This window comes from Phocoena sinus, chromosome 5, assembly GCF_008692025.1.
Source record: "Phocoena sinus isolate mPhoSin1 chromosome 5, mPhoSin1.pri, whole genome shotgun sequence".
Taxonomy (NCBI): Eukaryota; Metazoa; Chordata; class Mammalia; order Artiodactyla; family Phocoenidae; genus Phocoena; species Phocoena sinus.
This window is the reverse complement of record NC_045767.1, coordinates 119,287,912-119,310,293: the sequence shown is the minus strand read 5'-3', so window position 1 is coordinate 119,310,293 and position 22,382 is coordinate 119,287,912. Positions and strand designations below refer to the sequence as shown.

Sequence of the window (22,382 nt, the reverse complement as noted above, 5' to 3'; positions counted from 1 at the left end):
TGGGGGCTCAGTGCTCATCCTGGCAGATGGCTGAAATGTCCATGACGACGATCCTTCCAGCAGGGAGCCCCTCGCGGCCCCTGCAGGTGCCCCCACGCTCGGCCTCACTAACCAACCAGCCAACCGCCACCCCTAAGAGGTATCCCTGCAGAACCCGGCCAGCTCTTGCGACCGAGGGCACCTGAGGGCAGGGGGCACAACGTTCGGCTCAGCGTCTTCCCACATGGGCAGCCGGGGACTTCGCCGGGGGCACCGAGGAGGTCCCGAGACTGTTTCACAAAGAAAGGCTTTGTGCGGGTGAGGACTGGGGAAACAGGCACTGCAAACTTGGTGACGTTAATCAGAATAAAAATACATGTACCTTTTGACCCCCCAGTACCCACTTGTGGGAATTAGTCCTCAGATACACAGCACGGGTGTTGATTTGCAGCATCACGTGAAAGAGGAAAAACAACAACAAAAAACTAGACACAACCTAAAGTCTCTCTAGGTGACTGTTTAATCGACTGTGCTCCATTCCCACAACGAAACCTCTGCATCTGTTAAAGAGCACGGTGCAAACGCCATGCACCAATTCAGGAAGAACCGTATTGCCACGTTATACCACTCTGCTACTCTAAATATTTGTTGCCATAGGAATACATGACTTTGGTTTTTAATAATAAAAGGAGTTTGATTTTTTAATGACTATAAAAGCAATGGCTAATAAAATTCCATGAAATATGTCTTTGAGAGAAAGTAAAACATAGAGCCGTACGGACGGAAGGCATCGCGACCCCGCAGCCCCTTCCCCGACCCCGTGCCCCTCAGCTGGTCCCCAACTCCGTGGGTCAGGGCTCCGGGGTCACGATGTCCACCGCTCCATGCATGGCAGGAGGTCTTCCTCTGGCTACCCAGTTCTCCATCTGGGCCCTGTGCACAAAACAGGCAGGACAGCAATATATTCAGCAGGGAGGAGAATCTCTAAGTCCTGGAAATCCGTGTCACCGGGGCAGCACGCGCAGGCCCCCTCCAGCCCCTGCCTGAGAGTTCTGGAAACGCATGACGTACCCCACAGGCCCTGGTCTGAGAAGCCAGAATTTTCTCTTCTCCTTTCACCAGATGCCAAATGCTGGTGGGCTATGATTTCCAGAGAAACGGCCAGTCCTGGACGCGGGAATGGGGCTCCCAGGGCCAGCGAGGACTGAAAAGAGGCCGATCCCAATCTGCCCACAGAGGCTGCCATGGGAACCTCTGAGCCGAGTTTCTGTGGGATGCCCTCTCTTAATTTTCTTTCATCACATTGCCTGTCCTAGATCGCTCTGGGGGGTGGAGTTCCCTGCAGCAGCAAAATTAGCTCTGGGAGGTGCAGGGTATGGTGGAAACAGCATTCGCTTTGGAGTCAGGCAAGGCTGAGGCTGAATCCCAATTCCACCACCCTGCTGGCTGTGCAACCCTGGGCAAGGAGCCTGACCTCTCTGAGCCTCGGTTTTCTTATCTAGGGGATGGGGGTGGGTGGTACCAGCACCAACTGCAGAGGCCTGTTGAGATAAGCGTCGGGGTACCTCTGGCCAGTGTCTAGCACCTATTCCACAAACACTGGCTTCCCCTTGCCTGCATCAACATCCCCAGTTTTAAGCTAAACAAAGGACAGGTGAATGGCTACCCAGTTCTTCATCTGGGTCCAAGAAAGATCAAGCAATGGCTCAGCTGCACTCTCAACACTTGCCAAGCGCTGGAGGGAAACGCCAGATGATCTGCACAGTGGGTCAGCTCAGGGAATTCCGGCCCTTCAGCAGCCCAGCCAGTAACGAAGGAAGGCTGATGGCAGAGCCGGCCAACGAACCCATGTGCCATCCTGGACGTGGTACCCATCCCCGAGCCCTCAGTGTAAGGAGGTCCGTGCAGACCTAAGTGAGGGCTGATTTGGCCTCCGAAGACCTGGCTTCAAATCCCAGCCCACTCACTTAGGAGCTGTGAAGCCCTCACCTCCATTTCCTTGTCTGTCAATTAGAGATAACAATTCCACATCCTGGCGGGGCTTGAACAAGGCTTGTCGCTGCCTCCCCCTTCACACTGACTGATCCCTCCTCACCTTCTGGAACCCTCTTCCCCTCTCCCCCGACTCGTGCTCCTCCTTTAGATTCTAGAACTTGCTTGGGGTCCTGTATCTCCAACACCAATCTCAATGGCGGTGCAAAGCAGGCACTGATAAATATGCACTGAAAGAATTCACTTCTTCCAGGAAGCCTTCCCTGACTTCCCACCACCCGGGCCCCACTCTGGGCGGCCCAGCCCCTAGGTTCCTCCCTGCCACTGTCCCGTCACTGACCCCTTGTCCATCTGGTCTGTTCTAGGGACTCCTCAGGGTATGGACCTTGTCAGTCATGTCCATGGCCATATTCCCCACTCCCAGCAAAGCGCCTGATACATAGTATGTGCTTAATAAATTGTGGGCTGTCTGGGTGAATCCACAAACAAAGATTCCTGAACATCTTCTGTAAATTCTCTCAAACCTGTCAGTCTCCTTCCCTTCCTATATGGCCAGCCTTCTCAGCATGATTAAGTTTTCCTATTCTGGATATTTCCTCTCCTAAACATCCCATGCTCTCCAACTAAATCTAACTTTTTATTGTGATGAATTCCATCTAAAACATTAACAGCAAATGTGCCTTCTCTTCCATTTCCTGGATTTCTGTGCTCTCTGCAATGGACAGTATCAAACCTCTGAGTAGTCAGGGGAGGGGCAGGGAGAGTGGGAGGGGGCAGGCCAGCTGGCCGGTGGGGGGCTGTGGCTTTTGTTCCTTCTCTGTGCGCAGCCCTGGAGAAGAGGCCTCAGGTTATAAATCCAGCTGAGCCTGTTTTATGGAGAAGGTGCTCCACTGCTGATAGGTTTTTATAGCTGCCTGTTTACAAAGCCGAAGCATAATTAATTCTCGGCCACCTCCCGCAGTGCCAGCTGTCCCATGCAGCCAGGTTTGGGGTGGCCAGGCTGAAGGAGGACAAAGGATGTTCTCTCCTTTGCGCCCCATCAACTGTATTAAGTACCCTTCCCCCTCCACCTCCACCTCCATCCCCAGTCCTCTGAGGGACTTGGTTGGATTGCTTTGGCGACCCAGTAAATGGCACCCCTGTTCCTGTCCAAGTGTGAAACGCCTCGAGGGGGAGAGAAGAGTCAGGTACGTAGAATCAGGCATACATCAGGCATACGGGGTGTACATGCAAACCCCAGTGGGACCTGCTCTCCCAGAACCCAGAAAGGGCCTCACCCAGCACGCAGCACTGACCCAACCCAGGCCTGTACTTCATGTCACAACTCATCCCTAAACCCACAAATCAGAGTCAAGTCCCCATCCCCACTGCCCAGTAGTAGCCAAGTGAGGGTAGAGGGGGTCCGGAAGCGCCCTCCCCCCAGAATGAGGGCTGGGGAGTGGGGTCCCCAGCAGCCTAGATGGGAGACGGGGGGACCAGATCCCTCTCTGCTTGTTGCAAAACCAGACTTGTGCCTTCCTTAGATACAGAAATGGATCTAGCCACCTCCTGCTGGCCCGTGGGCCATCTGTCCCTTCAGAATGACTTGCATGTCCCCTGATCAGATCCATCCGCCAGTCAGATCCCCAGCGTTATGAACATGGAAGTTTAACCCTTAGGGTGCAGCCGGCTCTTCCGCACTTCCCAGCTCCTGGGGCACATCCCGTTTCCCCTTCGTCCCATCTAAGTCCTCCTGGGTCATTTCCCTGGGTCTGCATGGGACCCTGCTCGCAAGTGTGCCTCATACCCACATGCCCCCTCCTTCGACACACGCGCCTGCTTCAGAGAACACACTGGCATCTACGCCCTCAATGCAGAGTCTTCATTCCACAAATGAGGAAACTGAGGCCCGGGGAGGCTATGCGGCTCCCCCGGGGTCACACAGCCAATCAGCAGCACAGCCTGGGCCTGTGTAGGGGTCTCTAGGCCCAGCGTCGTCACCTGTCACCATGCTGCACAGCCCCTTACAAGGATACAAGTCCAACCCCACAGTTTTCAGCCGTTGCCCCAATTTATCACCTGCCGTCCCACTGTCCCCATATGGACAAGCACATGTAGCCAGAAAAGTGTCCCAGTTTGGAGTAATGAAAATTGGGTCACTCGTAGGGAAGATGCCAGAACAAGGCATGCCTGGGGTTCACAGGGTGGACCACAGGGGCTCCCAGCTCCAACAAATGCTCCAAAGCATTTGGAAGCAAAGTTATCAACTGAGTCCTTGGCATAAAGCCATGTGGGTCCTTGGGGTCCTGCTGTCCTGTGGATGTCCTGGCCCAAAGCTCTCCTGGAGAGGTCCAATTCACCCTCTGGCCCAGCACAGATCAGGACCCTCTCAGAACACCACAGGGCTGCAGGAGACTGAGAGGCTCAGGTGGCCAGGCTGCCACCCTGGCAGGCTTGCCACCCACCGCCTGTATGGGTTGCTCCCCCATGCCCGGCTCCAGATCCTCACGGCCACGCTGAAGGTCACCCTCGCTTGGTTAAAAGGTAGGACTGGGGTTCTGGTGGGTCAGAGTCAAGGGTCAAGGCCTTTGGAGCCACCCTGGAGCACCCTTTCCTGGGATGCTGATAGGCGTGGATGTGTTGGGTGCGGCTCCCTCCTCTGGTTCCACTGCTCAGCAGAAAGACAAACATCTGACGGGACCTTTCTGAGTAGCAGGTGCACATGTTATCTCAGACCACCCTTGAGGAGACCCCAAGAGTCCTCTGGCCCCGATTTAGAGCTGAAGACATGGAGGCAGGAGGGGGGCCAAGGCAGGTCAACTGTGCATGGGCAGTGGGTACCTGAGTCCCTTGGTGCCCGTCCGCTCTACAGATGTACACGCACCAGGGACAAAGCACGGGGGGGAGGGGCCCCCAAAGGGAAGGAGTGGAGTTCGAAGGCATCGGAGTGCCTGCGGTATCGGGAACCAGTCCCAGTGTACCCCAGCTCTGCCTCCTCCTGGCTGAGGGAGGTCTTAACTTCTGGGACCCTCAGTTCCCTCATCTGTAAAATGGACAGAACCACCCCCTCCTCTAGGGCTCTTCACAGTCCAGTGAGATGAGGTACAACAAGAAGATGCAATGGTTGGCAGGGGTGGGTGGTGGATCTGTCCCCACCGTGTCCCCTGGCTGGGGCAGAGGAGGGCCTTTGGGAAGCTGTCCACTCAGGAGGACACCGTGTGTGACGGGGCTGCGGCTGGTGCACGGTGGGGTCCCTCCTCCCCACCTCTCCCTCCCGCAGAACAAGCCATCTTCTTCTTCTTTTTTTTTTTTTTGCGGTACGCGGGCCTCTCACTGCTGTGGCCTCTCCCGTTGCGGAGCACAGGCTCCGGACACGCAGGCTCAGCGGCCACGGCTCACGGGCCTAGCCGCTCCGCGGCATGCGGGAATCTTCCCGGACTGGGGCATGAACCCGTGTCCCCTGCATCGGCAGGCGGACTCTCAACCACTGCGCCACCAGGGAAGCCCCCTGACCCCCCATTTCTATCAGTAACTTCAGCCTGATGCACACAGGGAGGCGGGTCTGTGGGAATCTACTCTACCTCCTAAAAAAAGCTTTTACTCACCTCTTGTTTTCTGTATTTATTTTTTCCAACTTTATCGAGATGTAATTTACAAATAACACTGAATAAGTTTAAGGTATACAATGTGTGGATTTAATATACTTACATGTTACAAAATGATTACCACCGTGTTGTTAGCTGAATCACCATCCCAGCACATTATTACCATTTCTTTTTGTGGTAAGAATATTTAAGATCTACTTTCTCAGCAACTTTCAAATATATAATATAGTATTATTAACTATAGTCACCATGCTATAGATTATACTATAGATTATATAATGTATAGATTATACATTAGATCACCAGAGCTTATCCATCTTATAACTGGACCCTTTGACCAACATCTCCCCATTTCCTCCACTCCCAGCCCCTGGCAACCACCATTCTAGCCCCTGTTTCTCTGAGTTTGGCTTTTTTTAGATTCCATATATAAGTGAGATCATACGGTATGACTTCACTTAGCATAATGACCTCAAGGTTGATCTACATTGTCACAAATTCTGTATTTTAATAGGCAAAAGCATGGGATGCTTTTCATATTTTTGGACAGAGAAATGGTCTGGAGGACAAGGCCTCTGCATCCTGTTACTGGTCAGGGAGACAAGGGAGGTACAGCACCTTCAAGGTCAGACGCATCCCAGGACGGATTTTGGCTCAGCCGGCCGTCTGCAGCAGACTGCTTCTCAAAGCGGGTCCCAGCACTGTCTCCCATCCCATCTGTTCTCCACAGTGTGACCTGGCCTGTCCCGAAACCAAAGGCAGAATCTAACTCCCCTCCACCCTGGGCCAGCCTGTGACTGGACTGAATTAAAGTCACACAACTGGTGATGGGAGACTCCGAGGAGGTCAGCAAGTCGGGTCTCGCACCTGGATCCTGGGACACCTGATCTGGCAAACCAGTGCCCTGACACCGCCATGCTGGAGAGGCCACGTCTATGGTCCCCAGGGAACCAGCCCCACCACACACAGAACACGTGAGCGAAACCGTCTTGGACCCTCGCGCGCCCAGAGCAGCCTGCCCAGCAGCCTAGAAGGAAGATGCAGCAGTTGCCATGTAGAACAGATCTGCCCAAATTCCTGACTTACAGAATCCAGGGCACATAATAAAACCGCTGTTGTCTTAAGCCACTAAGATTTAGAACGACTTGTTACGTAGTAGTGGTAACCATGACACCACCGTGTGACTTTAGGTGTGTGACCTGACCTCTCTGGGGCTCCGTTTCCTGGGATATAAAAGGGGGTCATTCCCACCACCTCTCATAGTGGGTATAAAGTTCCGATGAGATCATAAACATGTGTCTCATGATATCGTTGCAGTCAAGAAATGGCAGCTTCCCTCGTCATGGCCGTCACCATTACTATTCTACCATGAAGACGAGATACCTGTACACGCTAGAGAAGGGTCACAGCACAATTCCTCTCCTGTGCAGTCAAAGCCCCATCACCCATCAGACACACATCAAGAGACAATGATCACAGCCATAAGTCACGATGTACTGGAGCTGAAACTGATCCTTTTTTTTTTTTTTTAAAGCAAGAGAGACAGAGACTGAGGGGTTTGCTATAATCTACAGATTACTCCAGAGCTGCATTATACATGTGGACTCTTTTAAAGATCACCACATGAAAAATTTTGATACATTTTATTTTTAGTTTAGTAGACATGATATTCAAATCCTTATTTAAGCCCTTTAAAAACACTCCTATGTTTTCATGAAGAAATTGCATTCCCATATAGTCAGAGATAGGAATAACCTGAAATACAGAAAAAATGTACATTCTCAAGGATGCTCAACATATCTTAATTTAAAACACCCAAAGTTGGGGGCTTCCCTGGTGGCGCCGTGGTTGAGAGTCCACCTGCCGATGCAGGGGACACAGGTTCGTGCCCCGGTCCGGGAAGATCCCATGTGCTGCGGAGTGGCTGGGCCCGTGAGCCATGGCCACTGAGCCTGCGCGTCCGGAGCCTGTGCTCCGCAACCGGAGAGGCCACAACAGTGAGAGGCCCGCGTACCGCAAAACAAACAAACAAATAAAAAAAACACCCAAAGTTGGGATATGAGTGTCCGAGAGTGGGAGGTTTCTCCACCCTCTACACACTGTCATCCACACCTACCAGCCTTGGGAACACGCTGGTATCGACCAGAGACGAGGAGAGGAGGCTCAACCCTCCTTTCTCCACCATGCATGCTGCCCCAGCCCTGCCTCGACAACCTCTCCTTCCCACCGCCTTCACCTCCATCCCCTTCCACTGCCGGCTCTGGGCGCCTCACTGGGGCTTTCTCGCCTCTCCTGGAAGTGCCCTCGTCCCCCTCTGACCCTCACTCCCCAACTTCACTCTCTAATCTTCCCAGAGACCTCTGGTCACTCTCGGTTCCCTCTTTCTTCTCTGCCTGGACAGATTACCAAGGCCCCTTTGTCTGTTCATCCGCCACGACTGCCCAGGAGCTCCAAGACCCACAAGTTAATGCTCCGGCAACCCTAGAGCCACACTGTTTCTCACCTGCGAGCTTCTGTCCATAACACCCCTACTGCCTGGGATGCCTTCTCCCCTGCGCGCTACTACCCTGCTGGACAAGCCGCTCCTCTGCTCTGGACTCAGCCTCTCCGCCCATCTGCTCCCAGGCTGCGACAGGACCCCACTGCATCCCAGCTCCCATCACACTGTATTATGATCACCTGTTCATGTCTCCTTGGCTCCAGAGGTTCTCAAGGGAGGGGCTGTGCCTTATTCCTGCTCTTTCCTGTATCCTCCTTCCCCACCCACATACCCACTGTAGGCAGCAAACCCCAGGCTGGCAGATGAAGGCTGCATAGCTACTGAATAAGTAATTAAATCTACATGATGGACTATTATGCAGCCATTAAAAACTGTTTACTCAGAGTCTGTAATAATAGAGGGGAATGTTTCAGCACGTTAAGTATTTTAAAAGAAACAACTGTATTTATATTACAATCTACAGGGGGGCAGTAAGAAAGAAATATAACAAAATTGGAACAATGTTTCTGGGGCAATGGAGTCAAGGATGTTATTTTTTCCCCCTCTTTATTCTACTTTCTGCATTTTCAAACGTTTCTGCAATGAGATAAAATAAAGAAAATTAAAATCTCGCAAGGAGCATCTTAACATACAGGCACCTTAGCCCCCAGAGTATGACAATATGGGATACCTTATGATGACGGATTATATCTTCACAGCTTCAATAAAGAGCCTTACCTCTCCTTGGGGAAAATATTCAGGTGTTTTTTTTTTTTTAATCACCTTTCACATTGAAAGCTGGTATAGGAACCACTATCGCTCAGCCCTTGACTCCTTCAGCCAGTTCATTCCATGACGGATTGTTCCCGAAGCAGACAGGCTGGCTAGCGATCTGCACAGTGAAGACAGTGGACGGAAGTGCCTCTCTCCCACTGATCTACTGGCTGCCTAACCGTTTTTGCAGTGAGGAATCTGAGTTACCTAACTGTCTTGAGCTGCTGCTTTCAATAAGGAGGATACTAACTCCAATCCTCCAGCCATGGTTCAACATCACCATGCCCTTGACATGTGGAAGGGCCACACAGGATAGACACTGCCCATCTGGCATGAGTTCAGGGAGACCTCACTTTGCACAACTGTGTGGAACCCTAAAAATGACCGTGCAAGCTGAAACACTCAAAGTGATCTTAATAATCAATGTGGAAATTACAAAAGTTCCACGATCTTAAAAAAAAACTTTTTAAAGACATGAAAAACTCTCTTACTGATGGTTATAAATGTAGAGGGTAATAAAAAAAGAGTAAAACTAATATTTTATTTAGTACACATTCATGTAAAACCTTAGAAACACTGAGAATTCAAGTGTTTTATTTCTTGGTAAAAAGTGTATCCAGACTAGTTTCAACAGTGCTGGCTTCCTCTGCTTGTTGGATAACTTGCGACGCTGGGCAAACATCTTTTCTATGCCTTGAAGAACTGCCTTTCTAAGTTCAGATCCGCTTCCAAGATTCTATCCTCTGCACGTTCAACACTGTGGAATAGCTTCAAGAGTTCCTTTAACATGAAGTGTGCTGCCAGTGTCACCTCCCCTGGGACATCTTCATTTTTTCTGTCACAGGCACTTCTCTCATTTATGTCAATAAGTTCACCTTGACTTAGTTACTTAGTTCCGCTGGCTGCATATAAGAGTCTCGAATGGTCACAGCTTCAACATTCCCAGGATCAGCAGTTTCCTCTATAACTCCATTTACATCCAATCCAAATTTCTCTGCCAGCATTATTACTTTTCTTCTTCCTTTTATTTCTTTTTTGCTGAGCATCATCTTTGTGGGCCAGATTTCCTCTTTTGACTATCCATTTTTGTAAAATGTCATGTGGGTTTATCACCAGGAAACAAGGAGGCAACATCACCACATGCTTTTCTATCTACGTGTGAACCAACAGATACACAGGGACCAACCAGAGACAGACACTGAAAGAAGTGACTTGGTCTCAGATCACAATACTCGTCTGTCATTTACTTAGTGATTTGTGGGCTGGAGAGCAAATGGCGAAGTTTCCACTTTATGCAATTACTCACAGTTACCATTTTGTGGTACCTGAAATCTGGGCTATGTGATTGGGGGACTGGCATCACTGAACCAAACTGTGGTGACTGAAAATCCGTACACATTGGAACTGTGCAAAGTTGAAGATCGCCGGGTGGAGGTGTGGCATTTGGGAAAATAATTGGACTATTCTGGGGTCAGATTTGAAGACATGCCATTTGTTCACTCAGTCATTCAAACACACATTTATCCAGCACCTAGTGGGCACCAGGTGGGTACCAGGTGCCGAGCTGTGTACAGAGGAAACAGGCATGTCCAAGATATATATCCGCTGATGTTGCATGAGGCAGGACTCCGGGTCCAATGTTTCAGAAAGGCCAGGTTCCAGTCCTGTCTTATGATCTGAGCTGAGTCGCCCCTCCTGGCTGGGACTGGGAATTAAGGTTCTTTAAGTTATAAGGAACAGAAATTGACTCAGGCTAACATAAGCAAGAAGGAAGTTACTGGAAGGTCCTGAGGGAGCCACAGAATCTAGGAGAGAGCACAGCAGCTGGACAAGGGGCCTCAGAAGGAGCCGGACAGTACTGGGAATTCAATTTCGGGGATCTATGACTATTCCAGTTACCTATCGCTGTGTAACAAATAACCTTATAACTCAATGTCTTCAAACAGAAACCTTTTGCTCCTGAGTCTGCAATTTGGGTAGCTCTTGGTGGAGATGGTGTGCACTGCTGAACAACCTGCCCAGGATCTCTCGGCTGATCAGTGGTGAGGAGGGGTCCTTAAAAGAGAGGGGCGCGCCCAGGGGATTCCCAGGATCCAGGCAAACACCTGTCAGCATCCGGTCCCGTCAGGCAACTGGGATTCAGAAAGGGACTACAGACTGTGGGGATGAAACTGTAATCCTTACGAAACAGTAACGAATGTCTTTATCAAGTCAGGATGGAGGACTGATCTCCATCAGAAAAGATTTAAGAGACAGAACAAGCAAATGCAGATGCAGGACTTTAGATCCTGGGTCAAACCAAGCAACTTTAAAAAGACATTTTTGAGATAACTGGAGACATTGCTGAGGTGAACCAGAATGAATCAACCTGTTTGTTTATTTTTTACTGAAGTATAGTTGTCTTGCTAAGATGGACCAGAATTTAGATTGAAAGAAATTCGTACTCATTTTGTTTGGTGAGATAGTGGTACTTTCAGAGATGCCTGCTGACGTAGGGGTGAAATGACAGGAGTCTTGAATTTACTTAAATATTCTTAAGGATGGGAAAGTAAATGAAGAAAGTACAGCAAAATCTTGAGAGCAGCTGAAAAGCGAGGGGATGGATGAGGAACGATTCAACATACGATTTTCTCTACTTTTGTACCTATTTGAAAGTTTTCATTGAAACGTTATTGAAATTATAAAAGGAAATTCAAAAGCTGGTAATGACAACACAAGTAGCTCCCTTTTATTGGGGTGTAAGTGCAATGCGCACATTATTGCCCTTAATACAAAAAGCCCACGTGGCTAGTAGTTCTCCCTCTCTTTTAGGGATGAGTCGACTGGTTCAGAGGCTGGAGAACCTGCCAAAGGCTCACAGCCATGCCCAGGAGCAGAGCACAGGGCTGGCAGCCCCGGGGGGTCAGGGCTGCAACCTCTGCAGGGCGTGGGGGCGGGAGGACGCAGGAGGCCAGGCTGGTTCAGAGGAGGCCCTGGTCTGCAGTTGGAGATCCCATCCCTGCTTGGGGCAGCCGGAACCTCTGAGCAGCCTTTGTTCTGCCTCAATGTGCCATTCAGCCCAGGGTTCTGGAGGACAATGGATCCCACTGTGCAAGGAGGCAATGCCATCCTGGGCAGCGCAGAGGCCCCAGGTGGGCCCTGGTCCCCAGGCAGGCTGGCAACTACAACCTGGGCTCAGGTAGAGGAGCCTAGATGCTGTCAAGGGACAAGCACGTGTAACTCTGCACATGCTGTTCTTTCTGCCTGGAATGCACTAGAAATCTGTGCCTCAGCACTCCATCACTCCCGACCCTGTGAATGCCACTCCCTGTAGCGCCAAAGCACCCGTCCTCTATAGAACTGTGATCATCCCCCCACTGATGCAGTGGAGGGGATCCCTTCTTCCACTGACCCACGTGGATTACCTTCACCACGTGTGGCTAGGAGAGATGCCGTGCTGCTACGTGTCCAGCGTTAGCACCATGCCAGGCAGTCCTGGGTTCAAATTGCGAGACCCTCTGAAGCTGGGTGCAAAGCTAGAACTGAATGGGCCACCTGTCCCTTCCCTGTTGGTCCAACAACCAGGCAATGTGGAGGTTAGGAGGATGGGTTTGCAGGCAGATGGCCGGCATTCAAACCCCAGCTCTGCCCCTTACAAACCATGTGACCCTGGGCAAGTGTCCAAGCCTCAGTTTTCTCCGTCGTAAAATGGGGTAAAACACACACACGTGCACACACACACTGGGGTTTGTGAGGATCCAATCATATGAAGCACTCAGTATCACATCTGGCATCAGTAAATGGTCAATCATAATAATGGCTATTATGTTCGTTTCATAATTATTTAATGCTGAAGACCAGGTGAGTAATTTTGCACAAGGGCTGACTGGTGAGGAGACCAAGGTTAATTAACAGGACACCCCAGGGTGCTGTGGGGCTGGCAGATTGCTTCAGCAACTCCAGACTTCCTCCTGAGGCAGCCCACTCTCTCACTGGCATCCAAGATCCTGGGAGAGATGAGCCCATGTTTCAAAGACACAGCCTGGCCTGTGTCCACGAAATGAAACCAGGAGCGTGGAGCTCTAGAAATGGTGCCTTCTGGGGCCTGGAGCATTTGTCCCAGGGCAGGAAGACTGGGGCGGGGGTGTCAGGTGCGTGAGGAGACATCCTGGAGAGCAGGTCACAGAGAGCAACCTATTCTGTGTGCCAACGGGGAGAACTAGGGGTGCAGACTATAAAGGCTCATGGAGAGATGGCATCACCAAATAGAATGCAAGGGAACCAGGTGCTGGGTGGGTGTGGGCACCTGAGAGATGCTTCCCAACGCTGTCCTGGCTGCTTGGCAGCATTTAAGGCTGGGTGACCCAGCTTTCTTCCTGCCAGCCCCCTCTCTCTCCCTTCCCTTCCAGGATTCTCTTCGTTTTGTGACTCCAGAGCCTTCCTGTTTTATCTCCCACCTGGGTGGCCACCAAGAATTCTCGTTCTCTGTCCCTTAGATGTTGGTGAACCGTGGGGCTCTGGCCTCAGCTCTCTTCCCTCCTTCCTGTCACCCCCACTTCACTCTCCCTGCCCAGAGACATGGGCTTCTTTTCTGCCTAGCACGTAGTGGGTGCTCCAGAAATGTTTGTTGAGTGAACGAATGAATGAATGACCTTGTCCTTCAATGTTGTACGTCTGGCATCTAACCTCCCCCTGGCATTTAAGGGGGATCAGTAAATGTCCGTTGAACAAAAGGGGAAAAATGTTCAACCTCATTGGTATTCAGACATGAATTTAAACAAATATTTTTCATCTGTGATATTGGCGAAGGTCAAACCAATGAGAATACTTAATGCTGATCAGCATGAGGTAAAATCTGTCAACGTGTGTCGAGAACGTTAAACACGTTCATGATTTTTAGGTAAAATTGCATGTCCGGGACTCTCTCTGAAGAAAATTATTCCAGATTTGGGGGGAGGGATGGGAATAGGGTGTCTTCCTACACACATAGCATTCCTTCCCTCAGTGTTAGTTATAAAAGAAAATAAACAACCTAGTTATCCATCAATCGGGGGTGAAGAGTTGAACTATGACACCTATCACAGGAAGAGTGTGCAGCCAATAAAATGGTGGAATTTGGGGGCGGGGCCGAGGTAACCAGTTACACACCCCTTCCCTGCGAGGACTTGAGAACACACGGGGAAGATGGACAAGAAGGAAATCAAAAAAATTCTTCTTCCTTGATGGTAAACTCGCGGCGGGGAATGAGCTAGGGAACCCTACTCCACTGCCCCTCCTCTTGGGCCTGTGGGGAGAGATAGGTCTAAAGGCTGGACTCTGAAATGAGGGAAACATAGGCTTCTTCTTGGGGCCCAATGGGTAGGGGTGAAGCAGAGACTTTCAATACTACAGCCCCGCCCAACAGAGAAAAATTGTCCAATGAGTGACAGGTTCTCACCAGTTCCACCAATCACAAAAGCCAAGGGGGTGAGAGGCGGGGCCAAGGATTCCACCATCCCAGGAATTCCAGCCTCCTCCCTCCAGCAAAATAGGGCCAACTATAGCATTTGCGGACCCCGGTGCAAAGTGAAAATGCAGAGGATAAAAAGCACGGAGAAGTATCATTAAAGGTACAAAAATATAAAGCTTCCTCATTTTTTTCCCATGACTTGTCTTAGTTATTTGCTATTTAATGACAATTGAAAAAAATTTAAATTATTAGCATGAATTGTATCGCTCATTCTGTTGTGTAATTCCAGCTTTAAATGCAAACAGAAGAGCACTGAACTCGAATGCAGAATCCCTGAATTACACAATTCGTATCTGGTAGCTCCTACAGGCATACCTAGCTTGTTCTTACCAGAGGAGTGGGAACACTGTACGTTTTATTTCACCTTTTGACGCTTGCACGTTCTAGGCACACACCTCCACCCTCGATGAATGACGGTTGAAGGGAACAGGAACTATGGTTGTCCATCTTTCCCTTTCTTTTGGTGCCATCATTTTCAGAAGCGTTGATTAGCTAGCCCAAGGATGTCACACGATTAACAAAGGATATGATAGGGTTCCTTGGTCCTTATGCTTCTTAGAATGTCATTGCCTCCTTTCTGCATTCAAAACAAGTTCTGATTCAAAAGGAAAGCGTGGCCTCTCGAGCTGTCAGTGCCCCTGTTTACGCAACCACAGACATGCTGATCGGTGCCTATGCGCAGAATTCTGGTGGCCCCAGGACGCTGGGGAGCTCCATGACACTTAAAGTGACACAAGGTAAGCATGTTACGGAAGCCACACAAGGAACAGCGGAATCGCTTGTTGCATGTGTCACTTGTGTTCACAGGTGTGCTCCATTGTCCCATCAGATGTCACTTACAAAACACGGGTCCAAAGATACAATTATTAAAAATTTCAAGATGGGGACAGCAGAGAATTAAACGGAGCGCAGGGTTCTTGGTCTTTCCGAATATGGGACCTACACGGGTTGCACACTCAGAGGACACCAGCTCTGCAGCAAAGCACTGGAAAATTCTTATAACCTCACACTTAAAAGTACCCTTCCAAATGGTTTATATGGAGAGATTAAAGCTTTTATTAAAAACAGACATGGGCATTTAAAAGAGATGGGCAGGAACTGTGGCAAATGGCTAACAACATGTATCTAGAGGCTGGTCTTTCCTCTTCATCTGCACTGTTACTCTGTAATCCTCCCCTTTAAGCCCCAGTATTTCATACAGCCACGCTTCAGGTGTCAAGACCTAAACACCTTAGAGAAACATCCCTTAGCTCTGCTGACTTTAAGGATAAAACCCCCAAACCGTAGCAAGTAAAAACCAGGAGATGATGCGGAAACATTTTACTAGCTCTTGATCTCCATCTTGCAGCAAGAAAATGAGAAAACCCCTACTTGGTGACTGCACCAACCTTTAAGTGAGGTCTGGCTTCCTTGACAGTTTGGGGAAACGGATAACAATAACCCCTTCCCAAAGGTGGACCTTTGGAGTCCACATGGTCTTTACTCCTCAGAACCTTGTGACAACCCAGGGCAGGAAGCAATGCAGGGAAACTGAGGCTCAGAGAGGTGATGTGACTTAATGGGGGACAGCCACCGGTGTCCCACTGCAGCCTCCTTCCCTGAAGTGGAGACAACATGAGCTCGTGAAAACCCAGGCAAACTTATGGAAGGGGTGCTCCTAAGTGGAAGCAAAGGGAACAAATATTTCAAAAATCAAAGGCTGGCTCTCCGCTCTCCTACTGGGCTGGCTCAGGTCCCTGCCAGACATAACTCCCCTCTCAGCACAATTTCTCTGGGGGTGGAGATGGAATTAGGTTAGCCAGTCTGATGACAGTTCTAAGGGCTAGTCTAACTCTAACCCCTGAAGAACAGACATAGTTATTTATGGACAATATTTATTAAGTACTGACTGTGCCCCAGGCCCTGGGCTGGGCACAATCACACACACCAAGCCATTTAATGCCATGAGTTCACTGAACATATTCCATTCATGAAGCACGGTGGGGAGTCCACAGAGAAGATGCTACAGCATCAAATAACTGCATGTCCCTTGTTTCAAGTGACCTAAGGAGCAACCTGGAGAAGAAACTAAGGCTCAGAGAAACCTGCCCAAGATTACAGACCCAGAGCGGACCCCACTGGGAAGGCAGGACTCCAGACCCCACCAGATCTCCTGACACCAGATCTTGGGATACCTCATCTGGCTGGAAACGCGAGGAGGGGAAATCAGAACTCTGCAGCTTGGACTTGAGCGCGTGAAAGAAATCAAAGAGGATTTCTAAAACAAAAAGCAAACAAATCAACATCCCTCCTGGTTTTCTGTATTTCGCATCTCGTTCGTGAGTGACAGGGCAGTCTTTCTGTTTTCCAGATAGTCAGTAAAGGCTGTACCAGTCGGGGTACTGCTGGCTGCAAGTAACAGAGACTTGGTTGAAAGTTTGAAACAATGAGTAAATGTAACAGTTCACGGAACTGGAAGCCCAGAGGTGTGGTGGACATCAGGCCTGGTTAATCCAGGAGTCATAGATGTCACCGACATCCCCAGTTCTCACTCACTGTCTGCTCTGCCAGCAACGGTGTTGTTGGCTTCAGACTGGCTCCCTGCATGGTCTCAAGGCGGCCGCCAGCAACAATGGAGGCTTCTGTGTTCCATCACAAGAGAGGGACCAGCTTCCTGCAGCTCACTCTACTCTCCACTCAACCTCCAGAAAGGACTCCCACGTCCATTCTGGGACCAGTCATTGCAAGGGGGATGGGAGTACACTGGTCCATCACTGCCTGCCCAGGGCCAGACTCAGAAAAGGATGTGCTTGGTAAATGCTACTGCATGAAGGAGGATGAATGTATTTTGTAGATTCAATCTAGCCTAAAAATGTCTATTTAACCACCCTAAAGCTGAGTCCTGGGGCTGCAGCAAGAGATCACAGCCAGGAAGAGTCCTTCCAAGAGCCATATCTGGCTCTTGAGAAAAGCCTAAACAGAGACTCCTTGGCATTCTCCTATCCCTGGGGCCCCTTTCTCTAGGGCTCAGGTCCTTCTACTGTCAACTGTACTGTTCTCCCCAACACTCACCCATCCTTGCCAAGTTCTCTGTGCCCCACAGTGACATGCACTCATGCCTTATGATCACAACAGCCCTCAATCAGCCGAGCTGAGCTAAGAGTTAGAGGGGGAAAAACTGCTCTAATTCACACTAAGGTGTGAATGACTAACAAAACCTAAACTCTCCCCGAGGTATTTGAGATGTTACAAGAAGAAATTGAGGAACTCAAGCAAGACTCACACTGGTGAAGATGACATTTAACTTGAGACCTAAAGGATGAGAAGGAAGAGCAGGAAGTGGGTGTTCCAGGTAGTGGACGTAACCAGTGCAAATACCCCAAGAGAAAGAAAAAACTTCCTGCTTAAGGAACAGGAAGTAGATCAGAGCCACTGGGGTATTGTGAGTGTTTGTGACCAAGTGACCAGGTGGAACAGGAATTTGTACACCTGGTTCTTTTACAAACTCCCAGCATCCATTATTTGCTTGTGAAGCTCCTCCAGGAACAATACTTTTAAATGATAACAATGCCATTTATTAAGTGCTTCCAACAGGCCGAACACTGTACCAGGTGCTTCCTAAATTAGCAAAACCACTGATCATTCCAACAGCCCTGTAAGATGAGTCACTATTACTCCTCCCTTTAAAGGGAGAAAGTGAAGCCCAGAAACATTTAGTAACTTGTCCGAGGTTGCACAGCACCTGAAGAGTCAGAAGAAGGATTCGAATACGAGTCTGTCTGACATCCAAATCTGTAACTTACTCTGTGCTCTGAGCACAAAATGCAGGCAAGATCAACAGTGTGAAAGTCTGTTTTCATGCAGGGAGGCCAGAAATCTCATATAATTCTAATAATTATTGTTATTGCTTTCTCAAGGGCGGGAACTTCAGATCTTGGTCCTAGGTTCCCTAGGACCTGAGCTCTGTGCCTTCCACACTCTGGCATTCAATCTGGGACATGGACAAAGGCCACGCCTCAGTTTCTTCATCTATAAAATAGGGATGCGGGGTATGTGGAGCTCCTGTGAGGCCTCAGCACATAATGGGTCCTCCACATACCTGGGCTGCCAGTTCACAATCTGTAGTTCCGAGGCAGCTCTTTCATCCACCATCTTATCTGACCCTCACAGAAACCTTAATACCTCTAGGCAGAATGGTATTATTCACTCCCATTTCACAGATGGGGAAAAGAGATCCATCCACGTAACGGCGTTCCCTTCTAGAATACAGGCTGCCCACGGGACAGTGTGGGGACTGTGTCCAGTCCCCAGGGCTAAAACCGACCAGAACATAGTAGGTACTCAGTAAATATGCGTTCTATGAATGAAGAATTAAAATCATCACTTCTTACTCTGATAACTATGCACTTCTCCCTTGTTCCTCCCTTCTAAGAGCTGGTGAATTTGTGCGAGAAACAGCGGGAGACAGAATAAAGAAGGAATTAGGGTTTGCAAATGTCCGCTATGAGTCAGGCAGTGCTTTTTAAATACTTTAAATCACGGCGCCCAGTGCCCTGTCCCATCATCCTCAATGTAGAGATGGGAAAACGGAGGCTTCCTCCAGAAAACCAGACCACAATGACCTGCCAAGATCCCCTCTCTCTCCTGGCTCCAGCCAGACCACTGGGGCACCTGCCAGCAACCCAGCAGCCTTTTTACCTCTGCCTCTCAGCAGGCTGCCAGCAGAAAGAACACCAGGAAACACGCTGATCCTTCCTCAGCCTCTCCAAGGCAGGCGACAAAAGACCGCTTTCAGCTGCCTGGGGACGCCCCCCACCCCGAAACCCCTAGCTTGGGGCAGAGCCCTCACCCGGCCTGAGCAGCCCTGCCCCCTCTCCCTACACACACCCATCAGCAAAGCGTGACTCAGCACTTCTCCTCCGGGGAGCGGGGAGCGCCACTCTTCAGCATATGTCCGCCCAGGTTACACACCCAGCCTCTGCTCCCCTGGGTCAGGACGCCCAGGAGCCCACCCCGCGCTGGCCCAGTGCTCCCTAGGCCTCCGCAGGGCTCGGGCTACGGGCTCCTCGGCCTCATTTACGGCGGAGCCAAGCATCAGCGCGGCGGACAGCACCCTGGAGTCGAGTCACCGCTCCGAGCCCACACGGGTTCCTGACACAGGCTCCCACGCGCACCAGTCCCGTGGCACGCAAGGCCCAGGGCCCCTCCCACCGAGGCACCCATCAGGGGACCTCTTGCTAAAAACCCACAAACACTTCTGCAGCCAGTCCAGCAGCCCCCAGGGAAGATGCAGACGGCCCCTTCACCCGGGAAGGTCTCCAGCACAAGTGTCCCCACCGCTGCATGCTGACACCCCGCGGCTAGCTCTCCCCATCCTCAATGGAGGCTCCACTCCGCGGGCCCCCGGCTGCGGCCCGGGAGCTGTCCCCACCGTTCCCTGGGCAAGGTGGAGCAGAGGGACCCTTGGAAGTTACAGGCTTATAAGAGAGGGCCGCTTACCCTCTAGATCCCACCAGCCTCGGAGTGGCGGTTGGGCTTGGGCTGTAGGGCCAATTTAGGGGATTTCAAATGCAGGGCCTGTTTGGGGTGGCATGTCCCACTTTGGGGGAAAATTCTGACAGTTTAGGGCCAGCTGTTCCTGTCTTAGTTCAACTCGCCAGGAATAAAAGATGAACCCCAAACCAGACACCTTCTCCCACCCACTAAGGGGCCCTGCTTCTCGAGGTACAGGGAGGGGCCGAAGACCGCGAGCCTCTAGGGGAATCTGGCAATGGATTACCCCCACCCCCACCCCCGGGTCCCACTTCGTCTCCAGGGAGTGGGCAGCCTAGAAAATTCTGCGGGCTCTGGACAGGGCAAACCCAGTATTCTAAGCCACTAAATTTCCCCGGTATTTCTTCACCAGATTAGCCGCAGAGGTGGCCTTTTTAAAAATGAGGGCCAGGGCCGATTCAGGATGCCACCAGGCCTGGGGGCGGAAAGCTGCCTGCCGGAGGGCGGCGCGGAGGAGGGCGCTGCGCTCTCGGGCTGCTGGGCAGCGGAGGCCGGCGCCCTCAGGCTCCCTCCCTCCCGGACCCGGGGCGGGGTAGGGTAGGGTAGGGTGGGGGGACACGACACACAGCGCGCGGTCCAAACCTTCGGAGGGCATTCGGTGCGACGGCATCCCCACGCCGCGGCCGGCCGGAGGGGGCCTCAGACAACACGTACGTTACCTTCAGTCACATAGCTGTGGTCCCGCAGGAAGCTGTGGTTAATTTTCCGCGTGTCCGTGTCCTCGCCCATTGAAGGCCGTGCCCGGTGCCCTGGGCATGCCCCGCCGCCGCACACCGTTGCAATCCGCAGAGGTCGCGCCGGGCGCGCGGGCCATGCCGCCGCAGCCTAGCAGGGGCGCGGGCCACCGGGGCCCCGGGGGGCGGGCATCGCGACCGGGGGCAGCCGGGGACGGGCGAGGGCGGCCGGGACGGGCGCCGCGGTCAGGCTTGAGCGCGGCGGGCGGGCGGCGGCCGCGGGTGGGGGCGGACCGGGGCCCGGGAGCGCATCCCGGCCGGCGGTGCGCGCTGCGTCGGTGCGCCCGGCGGCGGAGGCCTGGTGCCGGTGCGCCTGGCTACGGCGGCGGCGGCGGGAGGGGACGCGCGCGGCGCTGCGCCGACCGAGCCGAGGCCGAGCCAGGCTGCTAGGGCTGGGGCCGCCGCCGCCGCCGCCGCCACTCTCGCAGGCCCCTCCCTCGCGCCGCCCGCTCCTCCGCCCCCACGTCCCGCGCAGCCCGCCGCGCGCGCGGGCAGCCCGGCACCCTGCAGGTGCGGCGGCGCCCCGGCAAAGGCTGCGTCTCCGCGCTCCCGGCCTCGCGGGTGGGCACCTTTGGTCCCTGGGTCTGCCAGCGGGGGAGGGAGGAAGGAGATGGCCAGCTTGGGGGGCACACGGTCAGCTGAGCCTTTGAGGGTCACCTTGCGTGCCCAGGTACTCCAGTTGTGTATGGCCCATGGGTGGGGAGATTAGAAAAGGGGAGGACAGGTGGGCAGCCTCACAAGGCCGAGGGCCGCGGCGACCAGAAGAACAGGGAAGGGAGCGGGGCGCGGCTGAAGGCGAATCTGGAGAATGGGAGACTTCACAGCGGCCGAAGACCGGGGGTGGGGAGTAGGGACAAGAGCCCCCGTTCATTGGTAAAAGAGGGTAGGCAGACGCACTTCCAGGAACCTCCTAAGCGCAAAACTGGACCCGTGGGAAGAAGCTAGGGGACGGACTTGGGGGGGGGCGGGCGGCGGGGGGAATCAGCACCCTACAAACAAGGCAAAACTCTGGATGAGATGGCTGGAGGTAGTAGGCCTCCTCCAGGCAGAGCGCCGAGATCTCTTCTCATGCTCACCTCTCTACTTACTGGTGAGATAAAGTGGTGAAACAGTGCTGGGTACGCTCCAAAAACAGGCTGGGAAGTGCGGGTCCCTCCTCCCTCTGCCAGGCAGGAACCTACCCCCTCCCTTCCCTTAGTCATAAGTGTACCCGCCACCCCCTCGCATCCTACACAGTGCTTCACATAGAGCAGGCGCTCAAAACGTATTTGTTCCCTCTTTTGGGGAGCTGCCACCTCCTCCAAGCTGACCCCTTGCCTGCAGGGAGCCCAGCCCCCAGTGGGTGTGTCAGAGGTGTTGGGTATGGATCAACACCCCCGCCCCCAGCACCCTCCCCCGACACACACACCAGCAGGCTTTCCTAGGTGCTCAGCAAAACCAGTTTGGAAAGGGAGAGTAGGAAAGGTTCAGACTGCCTCCAAGGGGTACCAAAGCTGAAGGGGCCCTTGGCCTGAGATTGGGGGGTGGTTCAAGCCACAGGAGGGAGGTGCCACTGGTCTCTCTCACTCCTGCAATTCTGTGATGCTTTCCTCTTCTCAACTGGCTTTCTGGGGACTCCAGGCATCTCCCCAAACTGCAGTGGGGACAGGAGAGTCCAGAAGGGGCTGGGGTAGGAGGATGGGTTTGTGGGAGAGACTGGGGAAGGTGGAAGCCACCTGAGGTTTCTTGCTGGGAGGTGAGAGGGAGTTTCTGAAGCTAGATATGAGCTTTTATTCCATAGAAATGCCCAGAATGAACCTATAAGGAGGTGAAAGTTTCTC

At 52.1% G+C, this 22,382-nt stretch overlaps 1 protein-coding gene across 2 annotated transcripts in view; it reads right to left on the bottom strand.

Moving 5' to 3' along the window:
• PPP2R2C (protein phosphatase 2 regulatory subunit Bgamma) overlaps positions 1–20,947 on the bottom strand; it is a 137,490-nt gene extending 116,543 nt beyond the window's left edge. Inside the window, exon 1 of one of the 2 annotated variants that reach the window (XM_032633684.1) lies at positions 20,411–20,947. In XM_032633684.1, coding sequence (XP_032489575.1) covers positions 20,411–20,438 — 28 coding nt within the window. In that variant the 5' untranslated portion in view covers positions 20,439–20,947. The remainder of the gene's footprint in view (positions 1–20,410) is intronic. The other variant, XM_032633683.1, reaches the window with a different exon arrangement.
• Between the last annotated feature and the right edge of the window lie 1,435 nt (positions 20,948–22,382).